The 20530-nt window shown below is 41.2% G+C and overlaps 4 protein-coding genes across 8 annotated transcripts; 3 read left to right on the plus strand and 1 right to left on the minus strand.

Moving 5' to 3' along the window:
* The first annotated feature begins 407 nt into the window (after window positions 1-407).
* On the plus strand, window positions 408-4887 carry LOC103712873 (cytochrome P450 90D2-like). The gene is made up of 8 exons (XM_008799565.6): window positions 408-932; window positions 1243-1567; window positions 2307-2456; window positions 2537-2779; window positions 2990-3079; window positions 3163-3348; window positions 3498-3619; window positions 4216-4887. Exons 1-8 carry the CDS (start codon window positions 496-498, stop codon window positions 4394-4396), a joined length of 1734 nt encoding a protein of 577 aa, XP_008797787.3. The 5' UTR covers window positions 408-495; the 3' UTR covers window positions 4397-4887.
* Window positions 4558-7361, plus strand: LOC149768837 (uncharacterized). Its single transcript, XM_089928643.1, has 2 exons — window positions 4558-4657; window positions 6715-7361. Exons 1-2 carry the CDS (start codon window positions 4558-4560, stop codon window positions 7359-7361), a joined length of 747 nt encoding a protein of 248 aa, XP_089784769.1.
* Window positions 7362-7484: 123 nt separating this feature from the next.
* Window positions 7485-10341, plus strand: LOC149768838 (uncharacterized). The gene is made up of 2 exons (XM_089928645.1): window positions 7485-9632; window positions 10318-10341. The coding sequence occupies exons 1-2, from the start codon at window positions 7485-7487 to the stop codon at window positions 10339-10341; spliced, it is 2172 nt and encodes a 723-aa protein (XP_089784771.1).
* Window positions 10342-10877: 536 nt separating this feature from the next.
* On the minus strand, window positions 10878-19850 carry LOC103712853 (YCF36, putative (DUF1230)). Of its 5 annotated transcripts, none has more exons than XM_026806849.4 (4): window positions 19259-19850; window positions 19148-19176; window positions 16470-16526; window positions 10878-11823 (listed from the first exon to the last, which is right to left on the minus strand). In XM_026806849.4, exons 1-4 carry the CDS (start codon window positions 19833-19835, stop codon window positions 11782-11784), a joined length of 705 nt encoding a protein of 234 aa, XP_026662650.3. In that variant the 5' UTR covers window positions 19836-19850; the 3' UTR covers window positions 10878-11781. The 5 variants fall into 5 exon arrangements, with proteins under 5 accessions (XP_026662650.3, XP_026662652.3, XP_026662651.3 ...); XM_026806851.4 differs by lacking the exon at window positions 10878-11823 and adding an exon at window positions 11895-11949; XM_026806850.4 differs by lacking the exon at window positions 10878-11823 and adding an exon at window positions 13703-15391.
* Window positions 19851-20530: the final 680 nt, after the last annotated feature.

A 20530-nucleotide genomic window follows, 5' to 3' on the forward strand; every position in this document is an offset into this window, starting at 1 on the left:
ATGGTTTATTTGTATTTTTACTATACTATTAATGCCCTTGCCTAAAAGAATATGGCAGTAATCCTGCAAGTAAAATCTTACAACAAAAGGGGAATTCCTATAAAAATATAAAAAAGAAAAGCCCTTTCATGCAAAATTCCCTCTTACATGAAGCCGATAGCTCTGCAGCTGGGAGGAATAAATTAGTTTCTTTAAAAATCTGCTATCATTTTGTTAACACCATCAAAGCGGAGCAATGGGATATTCTGTAATTTAATACAGTGGAGCAGTCAAAGCAATGCAATGAGAGAGCTAAAGGATGGCATTCAAAACGGAGGAGTTTAAATAAAGAGGTGCATGCATTAGATTAAAGGAATCGCATGTGGGGGGCTCACTAACAAATTAAAGATGAGAGTTAAAGGTGGATTAAGATATATACTTTATTTGCGGATTGGGCGATGATTTGGGTGGAAAGAGAAGGAGAGGAGGGAAGCAGCCAACCAAAAGTTCCTTTTGATGATGATAGGGGGTGGATCAGGTCTTAAATTGAATGGGCCTCACATGTGTGCACGAGGTGAGCTGTTGCACTGTTGCACGAGTCAATCATACATCTACAGGAGTGGGGACTATTCAACCAATTTAAATGTAGCCTTGTACTTTAGCTTCAAAAACAAACTTCCATCCAACCCTTTACTTCTCTCTCTCTCTCTCTCTCTCTCTCTCAAAGTCTATGCAAAGATGGACAAGTTGCTGATGATGTGCATGGCAACAGTCATGGTGTTCATCACTGTGATGTTTTGTAAAAGTTGGAAGAAGAAGAGGATGAGAGGGAGAAGAAGAAGCCAACTCCCTCGAGGAAGCCTCGGATGGCCTTTTATTGGGGAGACGCTGGAATTCATGTCATGCGCATACTCACCTTGCCCTGAGAGGTTCATGGAAAAGCGTCGGATCATGTGAGTGCATACCATCGCCTTGCTCTTGTGATCTAAAAGAATATGACCTTTGTCTTCGGAATCCAAATTTGATCATTCGTTGTTGCTACTTAAAAAACAGTTTTTTGGTTCAAGTCTTTGCATAGAAAACCTTTTAAAACTTGCAACAATATCAAAACAGTATAGTTTTAACCATTTTTAATGTAGACCGACTTGTCCAGCAAGAACTTGGCCTATTGAAGAAAAAGAAAAAGAAAAAAAAATCAAATTAGAGAATTGTTTGTAGATCATCATTTTATTCTAAGTTTGAGTGTTTTGATTAAATGTTTAGGCATGGGAAAGTATTCAAGTCGCACATCTTTGGCAGCCCCACCATTGTGTCGACAGAGGCTGAGGTCAACAGGTTTATTCTACAGAGCGATGCAAGTATATTTGTGCCATCCTATCCAAAATCCCTTACTGAATTGATGGGAAAGTCCTCCATTCTGTCGATCAATGGTAGCCTGCAAAGGAGAGTTCATGGGCTCATTGGTGCCTTCCTCAAATCCCCAAGTCTTAAGGCTCAGATCACCCTCGACATGCATAACTATTTGAAGGCATCAATGGCCTGCTGGAAGGATGATCGGCTAATCTACATCCAAGATGAAACGAAACATGTTAGTCCATCAAAATATTAATTTCTTCTTCTTTTCCTCTTTTTCTGTCACTTGCTCTTAATTTCTAGGCACATGCAGACACCCACATGCACCAAATGAACTATGCCTTGGCTTAGAGAGTTCTGCAGCCTATGTGATTGAAAGAAATTTTTAAGCACAAACATTAGAAATAGTCCTGTCTGACAGCAAATATTTATGTTCATTGGCACTATTCTCCTTGGAGAACTCCTATGCCGATGAATTTTCGCAAGCCAAGTGATCTTTTCACCAGTTCTGAATTTTCATAAATTATTTAGAGATTGTCCCACAGCATGATCGTGGTTCATCAAGAAAATTAATGATGTTATTTTTTTTTTTCACAGTTGTTGCTATATTTGTTGTATCTGTCTCTCTCAAGCTTGCTACTTTCAAGTGCATTTATTTTATGGTAGGTAATCGGTGACTATGGTTACGGTAGAGCACGTTCTCCATATTTTTATAGTTGGGTAATCTTTAAGGCAAGTCCACATTTCAAGAATAGAATTGAATGATCATAAACTGAACCTCAGTTGAGCCTCCTTAATAGCTTCAATAGTAAACTATGTAGTTTTATCTCTCTAAAGATATATAGTCTAAGATCATAAACAGTACTCTTTAATGGATATGGAGGTTTATAGAAAGTGAAGTTTATATGAGTCCATGACTATCATAGTTGGTAGAGAAGTATTGGATTAAAGGTTCCTGCGGACATTCTCATCAGATGGTGTTCGAAGTACTGGTGAAAGGGTTGATAGGTCTTCAGCCAGGGGATGAGATGCAGTTTCTAAAGCAACAGTTCCGGGAATTTATTGCTGGTCTGATTTCTTTACCTGTGAAGCTACCTGGGACTAGACTCTACAGATCACTGCAGGCAGGTCCTTTCTGTTTAAAAACTAGTCAAGCCATGCATCATTTCTGGCCTTGGCTAACTGGAAGAATGTTTTAATTTAGGCCAAGAAGAGAATGGTAATGCTTGTGCGAAATATCATCCAAGATAAGAGAAGGAACAGAGGTTGCAACCCAAGAGATGTCATCGATGTGTTGCTCCATGATGCTAGCAATCAACTAACCGATGATCTTATATCAGACAATATTATCGATCTGATGATCCCTGGCGAGGATTCTGTGCCCATGCTCATGACGCTTGCAATAAAATACCTCAGCGACTGCCCTCTTGCTCTCCAACAGTTGGAGGTAAACTACACTCTATTCTCCTCTTAATTTTTTTCCCTTATAGCAAGAAGACTTCAGCTAATATTAGAATAAAAGGATTTAGAGTATATATACATTGTGATATGAGGTTCATATTCTTCAGTTCAGTTCGCCATGGAGTCATTCTATATTATTACATATGATACCAGTTTATACACAATAAGCGTTGTGACTTAGTTTGTGATGAAACAGGAAGAAAGCATGCAACTAAAGAGACGAAAATCTTTACTCGGGGAAGATTTGTGCTGGACTGACTACATGTCCTTAGCTTTCACGCAAAACGTAAGTTTATATGGACTGTTACATCAAAAGAAAGCATATGGCGACCATTACTGAGAAGTTAACTAGATGCACTGAGCATGCAGGTTATAATGGAGACACTGCGAATGGGAAACATCATCTTGGGCGTCATGCGCAAGGCCATGAAAGATGTGGCGATAAATGGGTACTTCATACCGAAGGGATGGTGCGTCTTTGCCTACTTTAGATCAGTTCACCTGGACGAGAACCACTATGGTGACCCTTATAGTTTCAACCCATGGAGGTGGAAGGTAAGACTTATTTAATTGTAGGTTTCTTACTGATGATCTATCAGCCCCTGTTTTGAACCACAAAGAAAAGGTGCATCTGCTTTGGCTCCATCTCATGCATCGCTTATTGGAGTTCCATATGTATCTCTCTTCTTTGGAACTTGCTACAGGATAAGGACATAGCGGCTTGTAGCTTTACTCCCTTTGGAGGTGGACAGAGGCTTTGCCCCGGGCTTGATCTGGCCAGGCTTAAGGCTTCCATCTTCCTTCACCACATGGTTACCAGTTTCACGTAAGGATAACCCCCAAGCTCATACTTGATCGCGCTTATTTTAATCACCATAAATGTGATGTGGAGTATCTGTATGTGTGACATTTGCAACATGGCATGCCTCACATGCACATTGTATCTAAACTTATCTACATATGCATGCATGCTGATCCATATGTAAGATAAATGCAATGTGGAGCGCATGCATGGTGCTCTAATACATGCAAGGTGTCGCATGTACAAGTTTATGAATTGTCCATGGATTACCCATGACTTCGTCTTTTGAGGAAAAAAATACTGATGACTTGATTATGGAATACTTGTGGATTGCATACTAATCATGCATGCTATTTGATGTGGGTCATGCTGGTGTCGTTGAACTCGAACTTTGCTGTTGCCCTCTTTTAATAGATTTTGTTTTCTTTCTTTCTTTCTTTCTTTCTTTTGACATGCATGCCAACCAACTATGCTACAGTTGTTGGCATAGACTTTATTTTCCTAAGAAAGAGGATAAATATTAAATAAATTTTAGTTTTTTGAAGTTGTTTCTTCTTCCAAATTCTGAATCCCTCTCTACTTTGCTGAATATATTATTCCTCAATGCTAAATTCCCACAGGTGGGTAGCTGAGGAGGACCACGTAGTCAACTTTCCGACAGTACGGATGAAGAATAAGATGCCTGTCAGAGTAGCAAGGAAGAAATCCTCCGCTGGCCAAGGTGAGAGATCCGGTTGTACCACTGTGGGAGAAAGGAAGCAAAGGATCCACATCCAATGCTTAGACAGTCAAAGGTTGTAGGTTTCTATGCATGTAAAGGTCGCCATCCTAGGTAAATAAGCAGGGAAATATGGGTACTGTGGGGGCCACAACCTATACAAATCAAATCCCTGCGTGTGAAACACTTAAACCTATAGATGCATCCACAACCTTGACCAAGAAAGTAATTGAGAAGTAGTCAAATGGTCCTGGTCTTTGACCAAGAAAGGGAGTCAGAAGCTTTTAGACTTCAAGTCCTCAAAGGGTTGGGCTCTAGGAGGATGCAGGCCCTAGAGGACAAAGGTTGGTAGGCCAACCCTAGGGAACTGCATTCACTGCACACTGCATGGCAGATAGAAGTGATATGAAGTCCGTGAAATAACTGAGCTTCTTCTTTTTCCACCTTTCTTCTTTTTATTCTATACAGATGTCATCAGTGTAATCAGACTGTAATAAGTGTGATTAGTAAGATGTGACTATCTAGATGTAACAACTGAAATGCAAGGAGAAGAAAATCCTCAGGATTTTATTTATAGCCTTGCAAGTTACGAGCAGCAACAACAGTCCATTTTATCTTGAGTAAAGCATTGCTTCTCTGATCTTTAGCTGGTGCGAATCTAATTGACCAAGAGAAGATGAACTTAAAAGAGCAAAGAAAAAGAAGAGAAAAAAAAAATGCAGTCACCATTCCAACATAACAAAATCAATAATTTATGCATTAACAAGTCAATTGACAATCATTAGTAGTTTAGTGCATGTCATGTATGGGGTGTTCATGTCAAACAAAACATCTCTAGTTGGCATTCTGAGCATCAGCTACAGATTGCCAAAGTTTAGCTTGAATCAAGAAAGTCCCTAGGAGCAAATTTAAGTGCATGTAGAATCAATGCACATAAAAGTAGGAATCAAGAACGACTAGATGCGTCTATATTGGTGTTTCATTTTTTTTTTTTTTTTTTTTTTCAGGGTTGGGGGTGGAGGGAGGAGGCGGAGGGGGTTATACTAATATATAGTCATAATAAATAATATAAATCTAATGCACTTGACAATGGTACAATGAGATAAATACAGCATAAAAATTTCAGAAGAAAAAACTACGAAAGACATATTTCATTTCACCTAAGAAAGGTTTAACAAAAAGCAAAAGAAAATGGAAAAAATGATTGGGAAGGATATAAATTGTCATGAAGCAAGTAAGCACACATGCAAGAATGAGATTTCAAAGCAATATCAGACCCTAGTTCTAGGACAGGAATGGACTGCATGGCCTCTTCAAAGCAATATATTAATTGCGTTTGCAATTAAGTATTCTAATTAAAGAACAAAGATGCAGCTTTTATCATTTAGAGTGGACCCAAATTCTTTTCAGGATGCCTTTTGAAAGATTATTTTCCGAGTCATGAATCAAGAAAAGGTTTATTATACCATACCACATCTAGAACCTCGGTTCTTTCGAGAATTTGTGCCACTTTTTGATACATACAAGATTAAACCATGAATCATACCAATCAAATTACTTTTTTAAAATTTTTATTTTCATAAAAATATTAGTCAAAATAAAAGCATCAACATAAATCAAAATTAAAAGAATCTTCAAATACCATCCAATCAAAAAAAATTTAAATAGAAAACACAACATGAAAGTGGGTAGTCAGTATTGGTGTAAGATCTATTTTCATGTTCTGATTTTTTTCATTTCTTTGGAAAAATCTTATGAATCAAATAAGCAAGTCTGTGCAAGTCCTCATTATCCTTGTTGGCCCCAGAATCCATGATCATTGGCTTGTATTGATCCAATTGCATACATCCCATAGGCAAACTGACATATGGATGGAATGTGGGTTAGGCCATCAATCATTTGATTGCAAGGTTTTCTATTTTTGGGAGGTTGTGGGCCCTGCCATTATAACTTCTGGCATCAGAATAATAAAAAGCATCCAAAAGAGAAGCAGACCAAACACCTAACCAGTGCAGCCAATCTCACCCCAGTTCAAGAACAGTCCTCTCGGAGGATTCAGAACCAAGACTCAAAACTTTAGGCATTGGAACCATCAATACTACGGTCGGGTCTGCTGCAGAAGGGGTGGGTGGCATCACCACTGTGGCTCGAGTCACATATGTCCTATTTGAGGTCATGCAGCAACTGTAGTATCTAATGCTTTTTTTTTCGAGGCACCAAAGCCACGGGTTTTCTGGATCTCGCTTCACCTGGTGCAACAATCAGCTTGGAAATGCTAGAGTGTGGGAGCGGATTGATAGAGCACTTGCTTCCCCAGATTGGATTCAGCGATTTCCATCTTATCAGGTCAGTCATCTAGCCCGTATTGCATCTGATCACTGCCCTCTTTTGATTTCCACAGTGTCGGGGTCCACACATAGCAGCCCTTTCCGCTTCGAGAAGCTATGGCTGTCATACCCCCAGTCTTGGGATGTGGTTAGGGAGGCTTGGGGTATGCCAGTGCGAGGTGATGCTATGCAGAGGGTGTCGCGTCGGCTGGAGCTCACCAAACGGCGCCTTCGCCGATGGAACCGTGAGGTCGTCGGCAATGTTTTTCGGAGGTTAGAAGTCGTGGAGGCTCAGATATCGGAGTTCCAGGGGCGGGAGGATCGTGGAGAGGAGCTCACGGCGGAGGATATGGCGGGCTTACGACGATCGCTAGCTACCCATCATTCTTTGCTTCGCCAGCAGGAGATCCTTTGGAGACAGAAATCTAGAGTACAGTGGGTTCAGGATGGTGATCGGAATACCAGGTTCTTCCACCGGTCGACAGTCATTAGAAGGCAGAGGAACATGATTCGCTCCTTGCGGATTGGGGCAGGGCAGCGAGTTGAGGAGGATGCTGCAGTGAGACAGGTGTTAGTGGAGTTCTTTAGATCGAGGTGGATGGAGGATGATGGTTCATATGTTACAGATCACCTTCCCAGGCCGAGGGCTAGTATCGGGGAGACAGAGAATGCAGCTTTGATTCGACCCGTGTCAGAGATGGAGGTGAAGGAGGCACTATAGAGTCTTGCTGAGGATAAGGCCCCTGGGCCGGATGGATTCCCACCCTTTTTCTTTCGGAGGTATTGGCACATCATTCAGAGGGGCGTGGTGGAGGCAGTACAGCTTTATTTTAGTCGGTCGGTGATGGCAGATGAGTGGAAGGCCACCTTTATTACATTGATACCGAAGCGTCTGGATGCGTCAGAGCCGAGTCATTATAGACCCATCAGCTTATGTACTACATTGTACAAGGTGGTCGCGAGGATCTTAGTGGGGAGGATGAAGGATTTGTTACCGAGGATCATCAGCCAGGAGCAGGGAGCCTTTGTGGGCGGGAGGAGTATTTCTGATAACATTCTGCTAGCTCAGGAGCTGATGGGGGACCTAGTGCGTGCCTCGAGGAGACGATGTTTGATGGCTGTGAAGCTGGACATGGAGCGTGCCTATGACCGGATACGGTGGGATTTTCTTCGGCGGGCGCTGGAGAGCTTTGGTTTCCACCAGATATGGATTGACTGGATTTTGGGATGTGTGCTGAGGCCCAGCTTCTCTATTTTGATTAATGGCACGCCATCGCCTTTCTTTCGAGCGACTATGGGTCTGCGCCAGGGATGTCCACTATCCCCGTATCTCTTTATTATTTGCTCTGATGTACTCTCTCGTGCTTTGCATGCTGCTTGTGGGAACCGGGAGTTGGTCGCCTATAGTCCAGCTCCTGGTATCCCCATTTCTCATCTATTGTTTGCAGATGACTGCCTTTTGCTCACTCGGGCGAGAGAGACTGATGCGAGAGCCCTCCGGAGGGTCTTGACAGAGTATTGCGAGATGTCTGGGCAGAGAGTCAATTTCCAAAAATCAACCATACACTTCAGTCCGAGCACGGAGCGGAGGGTGCGACGGGAGGTCAGGGCGATCCTAGGGATGCAGGAGGAGGAGGGGGCCCTGGTTTACCTGGGGGTCCCCATTACAGGGAGGAGGCTGCGGGTGGCGGAGTGCTCTACTTTGGTGCAGAGGGTGCGGAGCAGACTCGAGGGTTGGAGAGCGTCCTCTCTCTCTATGATGGGCAGATTGACGTTGATCAGGTCAGTTCTATGCTCTATGCCTATTTATCTGATGGCACACACTGTTGTGCCGAAGACGGTACTGGAGGAGATTGAGAGGCTCATGAGGAGGTTCTTATGGGGCTCATGTGGGGGAAGTCGCGGAGTACATTTGATGGCCTGGGAGAGGGTATGTCTGTCACTGCGGGAGGGTGGCTTAGGGGTGCAGTCACTCCAGGTGCGGCGCGAGGCTTTACTGGCACGACGGGCCGTGCAGGTCGTTTTGGAGCCACAGGGCTTTTGGAGCCGGATCATGATAGCTCGATACGGTGGTGCGGGACTTACTGCACAGGCGGTAGGGGGCCGTAGGTTTTCCTTTATATGGCGAGAGATTGGGCGGCACTTGCCGATGGCCCTGGCTCATACTAGATGGTTGATTGGCGACGGCCGGAGTATTGATGTGACTGAGGACCCATGGGTGGACGCGCTCCCATTGAGATTATGGCCGACGATGTTTAGTGGATCGGGGGCAGAGGGACTCCGGGTTTCCGACCTTCTCAGGCCGGGGGCGGCAGAGTGGGATGGTGCTAGGCTTGACCAGCTGTTCGGAGAGCATTTGGCAGAGCGAGTTCGGGCACTTCCCATTCCGGTTTCTGCAGGTCCGGATGTCAGGGTCTGGAGTACTACTTGCAGAGCGAGTGTCGGGGTTGGTGATGTCTCCCGAGTCATTCAGCGGGAGTCAGTGCCAGGCCTAGATTGTGGCTGGGTGTGGAGGGTGGGGCTACACCAGAGGACTGCTCTTTTCCTCTGGAAGGTGGCTTGGGAGTGCGTGCCGACGTGTTCAGTGCTGAGCAGACGAGGAGTGAGCCTCTCTCCTCTATGTCCGGATTGTGGGGAGGACGAGTCAGTGGAGCATGCCCTTTTCCATTGCGCTCGGGCGCGGGATGCTTGGAGGCTGACTGGGATTCCGGAGGATGCATGGAGTCGGAGGGACTGTTTTCTGGAGTGGGTTCAGCGATGGGCGGGCACCCCTCTGATGCGCAGCATGGCTATTCGGGCAGCTTGTACAGCTTATCAGATATGGCTGGCCAGGAATGCCCGTGTCTTTGGCGAGGGTAGGCCGGCACCGCGTTTTGTGATGGAGCGGGCCAGTGCTCAGGCAGCAGAGATTATTCATGTAGACTTAGCCCATAGACCTTTGATAGCTCGGGACATCTGGGGCCCCCACTCTGCTTCGGCAGCTTCACATAGGGTATTTTTTACCTGGGAGCCCCCACCCCCGAGTTTCCTCAAGGTCAATTTTGATGGCTCAGTCCTGGATGGAGGTAGGAGAGGAGGGGCTGGTTTTGTTATCAGGGGGCCGAGCTCTGGTGTGTTGGTGGCAGGGGGATGTCAGATTTTTGATACTTCGGTCCCTGGGGCAGAGCTGCGGGCAGCCTGGATGGGTATGTGCTACGTGCGGCGTGTGCTTCGGGCGACTTCAGTCCTGTTAGAGGGTGACTCCGCTACTGTGATCAGTTGGGTCCGAAAGGGCCCGTGCAGCCATGGGGGTGTTCACCCTCTGATCCGTGATATTTGGGATATGGTGAGGGAGATTAGTTTCCAGGCTATGCATGTATATCGCGAGGCCAATGGGGCGGCCGATTGGGTGGCGGCATTTGTTGCGAGCCACTCAGGAGGTACCCTATGGTCAGGCGAGTATGAGTTGCCCGGAGCTCTTCGGAGCATTTTGTCTTCTCTCTATTGGGTGTATTCGTACCCGAGTTGTATGAAATGCCCGTTTCATAAAAAAAAAAAAAAAAAAAAAAAAAAAAAAAAAAAAAAAAAAGCCACGCGTGGTCGTCGTAGACCCCGTTCATGGCTTTAAGAATTCATGGTCAGCTTCTGTGTCAGAAGACTTTAGCCAAAGCTTTTAGGATAACATTTTTCGCTGGCAGGAAGTTGGACGCCAGCTTAATTGAGATTGCAAGACGTGGGATCAATCTCACCTTCCATCTTATTTTCTTCTTCGTCTTTATTATTTTTAAAGGCACACCACTTGCATAGCTGCATTTATATTGTTGATTGTAAAAAGTGATTGCTACGTTAAAAAATAAAAAAAATGACTTATACATACATAAATAAATAAATATACATCCATACACCCAACATGTATATATATATATACATTTGTATGTGTACCCACACATCATATATTCTAGTGGTTTCTAATATATACATCATATAAATACAAAAATAGATAGTTTTTGCTGTGCTATTATGCTAAAATATAGTAAAGCATTTAGATTAAAAATCCATCTTATTAATCATAATTTATATCAGATCATATATATATATATATATATATATATATATATATATATATATATATATATATATATATATATATATATATATATATATATATATATATTGACCATAGCAAAATATTATCTTATATCATTTTAGCTATTCATTTTTGTATTCATTTGATGCATGGATGAGACATCGCCAAAACACACTGATTTTTGATTTGTAAGAACTTTTAGTGGTATCGATCATAATCAATAATGTAAATTTTTAATTTGAATGTATCTTAGACGAGAAGATCTCCTCTCCTCTCAAGAGTATCAAGGTCTCCCATATATACATATGGGGATCTTTAATTTGGATGAATCTCTAGAGTAGATTTTCTTTCTTCTTGAGTGGAGCAAAGACCACCTCATATATGTATATATGTATATATATATGACCACATTTATCATCACTTTGATTACCTAAATCAGCACGAGATGTTGACGTCAAAGATACAATCCCCCCTTGTGCAGTATATTTGTTTTCATAGTTTCGTTTCATGTGGTTGTCGATTGAATTGGTTCTCTAGTTGAAATTTTCAAAATTTTTGTCTTCCTTCGCTTGTTCCTGTAGCTTTACCTCATTGGCCAGTGTATTTGGAGTGACCTAGCAAATAAAACAAAATAGAACCGTGCTAAACCTATTCATGAGCAGAGACAAGATGGCATTCCTGGCGAAGGACACAACCCGGTCCCACTGAACACTGTATAGCTTCAGAATGACGAAATCCCCTAAAAAAGATAAATGACATGGAGAAAAGAGCTAGTACAGCAGCAAAAGGGTGAAGACCGGCGAAATCAGAAATAGTTCCTTGGCTGATTGATAGCAATTAGATCAGTTGAAGCTAACCTTGGGTTTCTTGCTTGCTTTTGAAGACTACTAGTAGCCGTAGGAAATGCAGTGTTAACATCAACACCTACCAGAGATCTATCTTGAGAGCAACTTGACAACCACCTGAGGATCGTCCTTCAGTGGTACCCTCGCATGGAGCCAAAGTTGGTGGCCCTAAACAGTCTTGATTCGTCGTCATTCTCGCTGTATGTCCATGAGCCTTCTAGCTAGATGATTTATCTCTGATTCCATCTTGAGTTAGTTGTCCTGGTGATGACCTGCATCAGCCTAGACTCTTCAGGTATTGGAATAGCTGATGCTCAGAGTGAGGCAGTGACAACCAATCCTAAGCCCTGTCTATCAGCAGCTGCCTTTGTTTATATACTAAAACTTTGATCCAAATCCTGTTTCAGGTTGCACTATTCAAAGCATTTGTGATGCGATACCAAGCACCGAATAAATGTGAAGAACAGAGAATAATGGACAGTGAAATCTTAATCGCACAGAGGGAACAAAGATGCAGCATATGTAACAGTGCCACTTAAAAGGTGAATGTTAAAATCATAGTAAACATATTAGTGAACTTAAAACACATTAAAAGATGAGGTTGAATTTGGTACTTAAACTGTGTACATCATATGCCATCACAGCAAATATCATGGAATGGAACTGTCCAGTGGCTGCAAAGGCAGCTAGGATCTGTCTTTGTAATTCTAGTTTGAGTGGGGTTTTACGTGCCTCTCAGTGAGGTGGCGCATGGATAGATATCCTTGCTCAGGACAGCGACGATGACTGCAAAATTCTTGATTCATTTACTCTTACCAGGGGCAATATATTGCAAAGCCGAGCGAAGCCATTATGAAGCTTAAACACATCTTCATAGTTATCACCTCCTAACATATTCATCTCTTAACTTGTGGACGCCATGAAACTGGCATCTTGAACCATCAGTCTGTGTCGCCGGAAGGATGAGCTTGATTCCAACCATGCTTCTTTCCTTTTTTCTTATCTTTTATTAGGCAGAATTACTAAATTTTTAACCACCTGACAGAAGAGACAAAGCTTCCCAATCAAATGAGAATTTGCCTGCCTAACAACATCCCTGATCGCAACAAGATTATAATAACTTCCAAGTCAGTCTTTGTAAGGACTCATGAGGACATGTATTTAGTCTCACATCGACATGTATTTAGTCTCACATCGATTATTCGCCAAGACGATCTTGATACTTATACAAGACTAAAGAACTCAAAATATATACCTTCCGGCTAGTCATTTTGGACCTGCTTGTTACAAATGGCATCAGAATGAACTCGGTTCATAGCCTATGTGAACTAGAAAACACTATAGCACGGGTTCATGGAAGCTGACCACGGGCCGATCACGGTGCTTGTGATTAGATTTGAATCTTTAGCCTGACGGCTTGAATGGAAAAAATATATGAGGACCTGTACGAATGTATTCAATCTACATCGATTATTTGGCGAGAAGATTTTGGATACTTATACAGAACTAAGAAACCAAAAAAAAATACCTTTCGGCTAGTTATTTTAGATAAAATCTTGAATTATTACGGTCTTTCTTTGTTATCCCAAGTAATGACATTGCTTAAGTCACCTTTCAAACTAGTCTTGTAATGGGAACAAGGTTTTGCTCTCTTAGAATTTCCCAAGGGCATCAACCTCTGCTTCAGCTGAAGGACATATACTAGCAAATTCTACAACAGGATTGCGTAGTTACGACGCAAATGCTGAGAGAGCCAGAGTGACCTTCTGAACCATGAGAGCATATGTTGCCCCAAAGACTGAAGATTGCACATTGCATCGCGGACCAACCTTAATACATGACATATCAAAATGGAACATTTTTTCTCTCAACCAAACCATCTGCTGATGGAACATTACGAACTAGACATTTGGAAGTTCCTCTCATAGAATCAGTCAAGAGATTAACTGGCTTAATTTTGCCCCGAAAGCAACTCCAAATTTCTCCTTCCGATTTTCCAACAACATCTCTATAATGTTTGAATTTGTAATTCCTTAGGTAAGTTACCCAGATGTGCTTCACGTCAAAGGATGGTATCCACAAGGTAACAAGGGAGTACCCAGAGTAAAATCCAACAGACCAAGTAACATCACAAGCAACTGAATCAGATAGTGAAATGAATGAAGTTGATATATAATTTGTCACAATTTCAATAAATCGTACTAGTACACAAGAAGATGATTTTGATTTTTTTTTTTGCTTTTTCCCATAATTTGCATCTCATGATATCGGTATAGATAATCGTCCAACAAAAGAAATTCATGCAAATTGAAGCTCAGGTGCTAAAAAAATGCACCAGAAACAGGATAGTTACAAAACATCTGAAGGTCCAGAATGCAATAATAGAATCTTTAATAAGAAGTGATATAAACTTCCTGGAAGATGTTAGGAAGAGTAGAAAGCTCACACATTTCCTCCTATAAATGTCTGAACAAACTTTTAAATGATGCTTCAGCTAGATCTCACATGAATTCACTAGAAGCACCTCATTACTTGTGTCTACACTCAAAAGATTTGGAAAGCAAACACGCTGTTTTATCCCCTGTATAAAACCTTCCAATCCACATAGATCCCTTCGTATAGTAGAACTAAGATAGCTCCTACCAAATCCACATCTCTACTCACCCTTCTCTCCCTTCCCCCTTAGGGGCTGTTTCAATTTTTCTACGGGATCAGGTTGAATATCCTGTAGAAATCAGGTTTGTTTGTCCATCTAGCTTACATTTTCTAAGAGCTTGTCCAAACCCAGCCTAGATCCTACCCTTTGGGCTGCAGAAAGAAAAAAAAAAGATCCATGGAGGTCTTTTTTTCCCTCCCATAGGATTTGGGCTAGGTGGTATTTAGTTGATACATAACCATACTTAAATAGCAGCCCAATCCATGAAACCTACAGGATTTTCAGCCCGACCCTCTAGGAATATCCAAAGAGGCCATTACTAGAGAGCATAACCTTATTGTAGCCCCTTCTCTCTCTCTCACACACACACACATGTTCAGCATATGGTGCTCCTTTGATCCCCAATTTTCTTCTAGAAGAATTGAATTTTCTCTAGTTCAGTTACCACTTCTGCAGGCATAGAGAGTGATATTCAGGTTAAAGCTTAGCACAGAAACTAGATTCCTGCCAAAAAAGGGATTATCTCATTCAACCTCAAATTCCTTTCCAATCTTTCGACTGCCGAGGTTGACGTTGAAGTGAAAATAGGAAAATCTAGGCCCACTTTTTTTTTGAACAATCAAGCCCTTGAAAGACCTTGCCAAATAGATTACTCATTCTCTCTGTGTCAACCCCTAACTTAACAATAAGAAATGTTCAGCTCAAGTTCAGGACATCGTTCAAGTGACAGAATAATTCCCTACCTGTTTAGAGAGAACCCCCATCATTCTGTATTTATAGACTATAGAATCAGTAAGGCATAAGTTCAGTCCAGTCACTCAAACCAGTGACAAGACATCCAGCATTCTAATTATATTCATCAAGCATAGTAGTTCCAACTGTTCGTACAAGCTTGGTATGAATCCCTAAGCTGGCAAGTAACATATGAACTTTTTTCTAACTGTAACAATGTACATTCAAGCCATTTGTACAAAAATACAGGCCACTTACCGAGCAGCTATATTCTCATACACTTCAACAAGACCATTAGACTTGGATTATTATTAAATGGTATTTGACCAATCTCAGAATTTTATGGGTTATACAAAAGCCCCAAGCTCCAGCTTCACTAGTATGGAACTCCTCTAAAGGAATTAAATTTTAGATTGCATCAAGATTCAAGAAGAGCATGTGGTCCAGTTGTGCTATAAAAAAATAACAAGCCATAAATGTCAGGTCATATAATTATAAATGCTATGATGTTTTCAATATTCTATGCAGTTTCTAGAATCACATCAGTAAAATTTGCTTCCTATACAATGGTATGTAAGTATATGCATCTTTGTGACCCATAAATCAGAAATAACCTATAACTGCTAATGACTTCACAATATAGGAATTATGCACTTATTTACAGAGATCAGCTGGTCCCCACATGAAAGCAAGAAAGGCAGTGATTGCTAACTGTGCATAACTGGAAATGTGATATCGGACTTCTTGTTGTGTATATATTTATGCGGCGAACAATAGGCATATCCAAGGCTCTTCCCTAAGGTTTAGGACAAATCCGGTTCACCACAGAATGCATCAGGCTCAAATGACCTTGCAGAAGCATCATTGTATACTCCAGCTACAGCTCGTTCCCCAACATCTTCTGATGGATTTCTTGAGTTCTCAATGTTGATGAAAAGAAGAACACAGACCACTAAGGACACTGCCAGACCTACTAACGTAAGCTTGACTCTGCTTAGCACAGGCTTCACCTGAAGTATGAGAAACATATAATATACCAAAATGGATTTGCTAAACAGATAATAAAGAGTCTTCAAAACATTCCTTTAAACTTGTTGCTTGGAATACAGATAAACATTCTCAGATCACATGCCACATTAAACTAGACTGTTATGGCTATGGTTCCCTAAGAGATCATGTAATTGTAAGAAATGATAGGAATCATTAGGACGTTGACTTATGGGCCCCACTAAATGCACCTGACATGCACTGTTCTGCCAAGTGCCATCAATACTTAGAAGCAACATACAAAGATGTAATGTGTAGTACAGCGATCTTTGACATACTTAACCAGACATCAACCACATTCAGCTTTGTCAAAAGTCAAAGCAAATGGAAAACCAACCTGCTTCATAAGTTGAACCTACCTTTATCAAGAGAACTAAATAACCGAAGTGCATGTGGAGGATCTGATGTGCGCTACATACATAATGACAAAGAAAACCAAGCAAAAATGCTTTCAAACTGGATCTTAATTGTGAATGAACTTACAGAAAATGAACCCAAAAGACGATCACGAGCTAAAACTTCTGGAGTCTTCACCCAAATCTGTTGAAAAAAATAAAATCATATTACTTCTTTATATATGTCTTCATTCTATTTCTTTGTATTGGTTTTATCCAATCTGCTGACTTGTTTCCAGTTTGTACTGCATGCACAGATCCACAATACATATATATACATATATATATATATATATATATATATATATATATATATATATATATATATATATATATATATATATACATATATATACATATACATATATATATATATACATACATACATACATACATATATACATACATACATACATACATATATATACATACATATATACATACATATATACATACATATATATACATACATATATATACATATACATATATATATATACATACATACATACATACATATATACATACATACATACATACATATATATACATACATATATACATACATATATATACATACATATATACATACATACATACATACATACATATACATACATACATATATATATATATATATATATATATATATATATATATATATATATAACATGTAAATTAGTAGTATAAATGTAGAATTCTTTGAGCAACTTCTTTTGTCGGACTATGATGCTCTTACTGGGGAAATAGTGGATGGAAAAGAAAACTTTTTTTTCAAGAAAAAGAAAAGATAAAGCACAATTTGTGGGTTTATGTTGAATATATTAAGTTATTTAACTGTTAACTAAACCATTTAATCTTAGTGAATTTTCAAAGGAAATAAGCATGTATAATATGGACCTACACCTATCAGTAGGATAGCACATAAGTGGTGCTTGCTTGGAGCCCATGGGTGAATTACATGCCAGACAAACCATTTTGATGCTCATGTAATTCATGACCAAGTGACTTAGGCAGTGCCAAATTAAAGCCTAGCAGCAACAGGAACTCCTTCATGATATTGGTTGGAGGCAAAGTAAACTAGCTAGCAAAGTTGAGAAAGAGCAAATGGACAAGAGCACAAGGTAATGTCGAAGTACTAGGGTAAAGCCATTTGTTTTATAATACAGATAGCTAGGTCCCTGGATCTTTCAGACACTTAAACGGAAAGGATGTGATTCAAGTGCACTTCAATAAATGTGGATCTCATTCCAAGTGGACATGAAAGATATTTCAACAACAAGGGCACATCAATTATAAGATAGTTGGACCATGAAAGGTCCACCATGCTCCTCTTTAGATACTTTCACCGCCCTCTATTCATAAGTAAATCAATAACATTAATATCTCCTACTTAGAGTCTTGGCACCTCCTCTTACGAACCCAATCCTACTAAATGGAAATACTAACAAAATTCACCTCCGAAGTACCCATATTTTCATTCTCAAATTTAGACAACTTCTAGCTGGATATTCTATGCACGGCGTTGCACCCACTCGAAATATTGTCATTGTTCTTAAATATGTTTCATAGTACCACCTCACCCCACTTGATGAATTATCTTGCATATCTAACAATATTATATAAAGATTAACATTAAGTAAATTGATATTTTGCAAATTAGTTTTATATCATTTATCAAATTCATAAATCATGCTTTTCTTACATAGCACCGTAAGGTAAATACCTTGGATACTACCTCAAAATGTTTTGGACCACCTCAAGTAATTGACCCCTAAGCGCTCGTGCATCCTAATTATTTGAGAACATTAGCTTTGCTAGCACAAGGTCGCACTTTAACCTACTAATTGACTCCAAAGCTCTCATGACTCCCGAATTTTTGAACATTAGTTTTACCAAAACAGCACACCTTTATTTATTTTTCAAAAACTATGATGGGAGAGGCTTGGCCAAAATCAGGTGGGGACAGGATTCCAAACTAGGGTTCCAGTATCAACACGAACATCCAGTGACTTTACCAATGGAGCCAGTTGACATGCCCTACCAAACTGCACCTTAACCTCACCAGCTCCTGATTCAAGCCAATAAGATTCATAGCAATCATAGCATCAGATTGCCGATCAGACTCCTCATCCGCCTCCCCCTCGCTCAGGTCCTCCCCCAAAAGTCCGAGCTTATATCTGGTATAATGAGTAGATCATCAACACTGTCTTTTTTCCTCACATACTCTGACATTCATATGCTCGTCAATAGGACACAAGTTTCAATTCTCAGTAATTTTATCTTCTCTCTACAAGGCAACCATGCCAAGCACGTTCACTTGCTCATGTGTTGACATCGAATTTAAAAAATCTTGCACAATTACTACAGTGGAGAATTCTTGATCAAAACTGTCTTCCCTACAAGATTCTGTCCTGATTAAATAAGGTTATATTGTTGCAGTTGCAGTGCATGATATTATAAGCATTCTTTGAAAAATATTCTGAAACATAGTGAGATCCAATTGCTGCACAACCCCTGATTTTTAGATTCACCATATACAACATTTTCCTCATTTTCGAGACATTACCCTAAAATCATAGATATTATTACTGTGCCACCACTGTTTCATAGGTTCACTATGAGCAGTTTGTTCTACAGTAAAATTGAACTTCCTGGCCAAAGTTTGAGATTGAGAAATTGACAACGTGAATTGAACATGGCTGTCCATGTATTCGATCAAAATCCAATATCTTTCAAAGAAACTCTAATTCAAATAAATCTTACCTGACCATCGTACCACCCCGTCTCCTCATCTGCAACACATTAAAAACCGGAATTTATTTGAAAATTTAATTGATAAGAAATTGGAAGTAGAAAAGAAAAAAAAATAGTTACATTCGACCGTGGCACTGAGCAATCGGTTGCCGACATAGGCCCAGCCGAGGTACATCCGGACCACGGCAAGCGTGACGGCGAGGAGGCCAGCGAACACGGTGCCAAGGGCGGAGAGGAGGCCGTCGACCTCAGGGTCGGCGACGGCTCGCGTGCCGAAGGCGGCCACGGGGAGGCCGACGAAGAGGGCGAAGGAGACGCCGGTGAGGGCGAGGCGGGAGCAGTAGTCCCGGAGGTCGGCGGCGGCCCAGGAGAACGGGAAGGAGGTAGAGAGCGCCTGATACTCGTTCACCGGCTGCTGCTCCAGCGGCACGGGGCACTCCGTCTCCGGCGGGCTCCCGTTCCGGAAGGAAGACGCGGAGCAGGCGGAAATCGGAGAGAAATGAGATTGGGAATCACTCCTCTTTCTCCTTCTTCTAGGGTTAGGGTTAGCGTTGGGGTTTGGAGATGGAGTGGGGAATTTGGGGATAGCGAGGGGGCAGAGGAAGACAGATGAGGCCAGGGACGAAGCCATGAGGGAAAGCTCAAGAAACCGGGAACCAACGGTTCTCTTTCCCTGGCCCTTTGGGCTTTCATCCATCTTAATAAGGAACTCTGTTAACTCAGGGATCTCTTCGTAATTAAACTTTAGTTCGGGCTCCGTCAGTAATTTAGTTTTTTTTTTTTTTTACAACGGTGGCTCACCTCCGATCGATATAAATGCGGCCAATAAAATTAGAAAATAAAAAGCTACAAAAAGGGTATGGCACAGACTCGTGATCTATTTAAATAAAATTTTTCAAATTATGGGCAGCAAAAAAGACAACCCAGTCAGCAACACAGTTTGCCTCCTGATAAATATGTGTGGCTAGATAGAAGCCACACTCCTTTAGTAGGCGGCGGATATCGTGAAGCAGCGGCTGCTCCTCAGTCATGCATCCTCGACCCTGGACTAACTCGATGACTATAGTCAAGTCCAAGTCATTTGCTTTTCAGATGCTTCATGCGGAGACTACACAGAGGTTGCAGTCTATGAATCCATACGTAATTAAACATCCGCTTAGGGACTTGCAAATAATTTCCTTTGTCTTTTGCACTTCGATCACTACCACAGTGGTCGGCCGCCTACACACCACGTAGTCCCCCTGCCTCCTTTGCGTCTGCCCTTGGAATGATAAATGCCGCCTCGACCGGATATAAACAATGCCGAGTAGATTTGATGTTCGGCACACTTAAAATTTCTTTATCCAAGATCGAGATTACTGGCTGCAGCTTATCTCGATGTTTCCACAAGAA

The sequence above is a fragment of the Phoenix dactylifera genome, chromosome 1 (assembly GCF_051530095.1).
Source record: "Phoenix dactylifera cultivar Ajwa chromosome 1, Ajwa_hap1_PhDact_Kaust_v1.1, whole genome shotgun sequence".
NCBI classification, from domain to species: domain Eukaryota; kingdom Viridiplantae; phylum Streptophyta; class Magnoliopsida; order Arecales; family Arecaceae; genus Phoenix; species Phoenix dactylifera.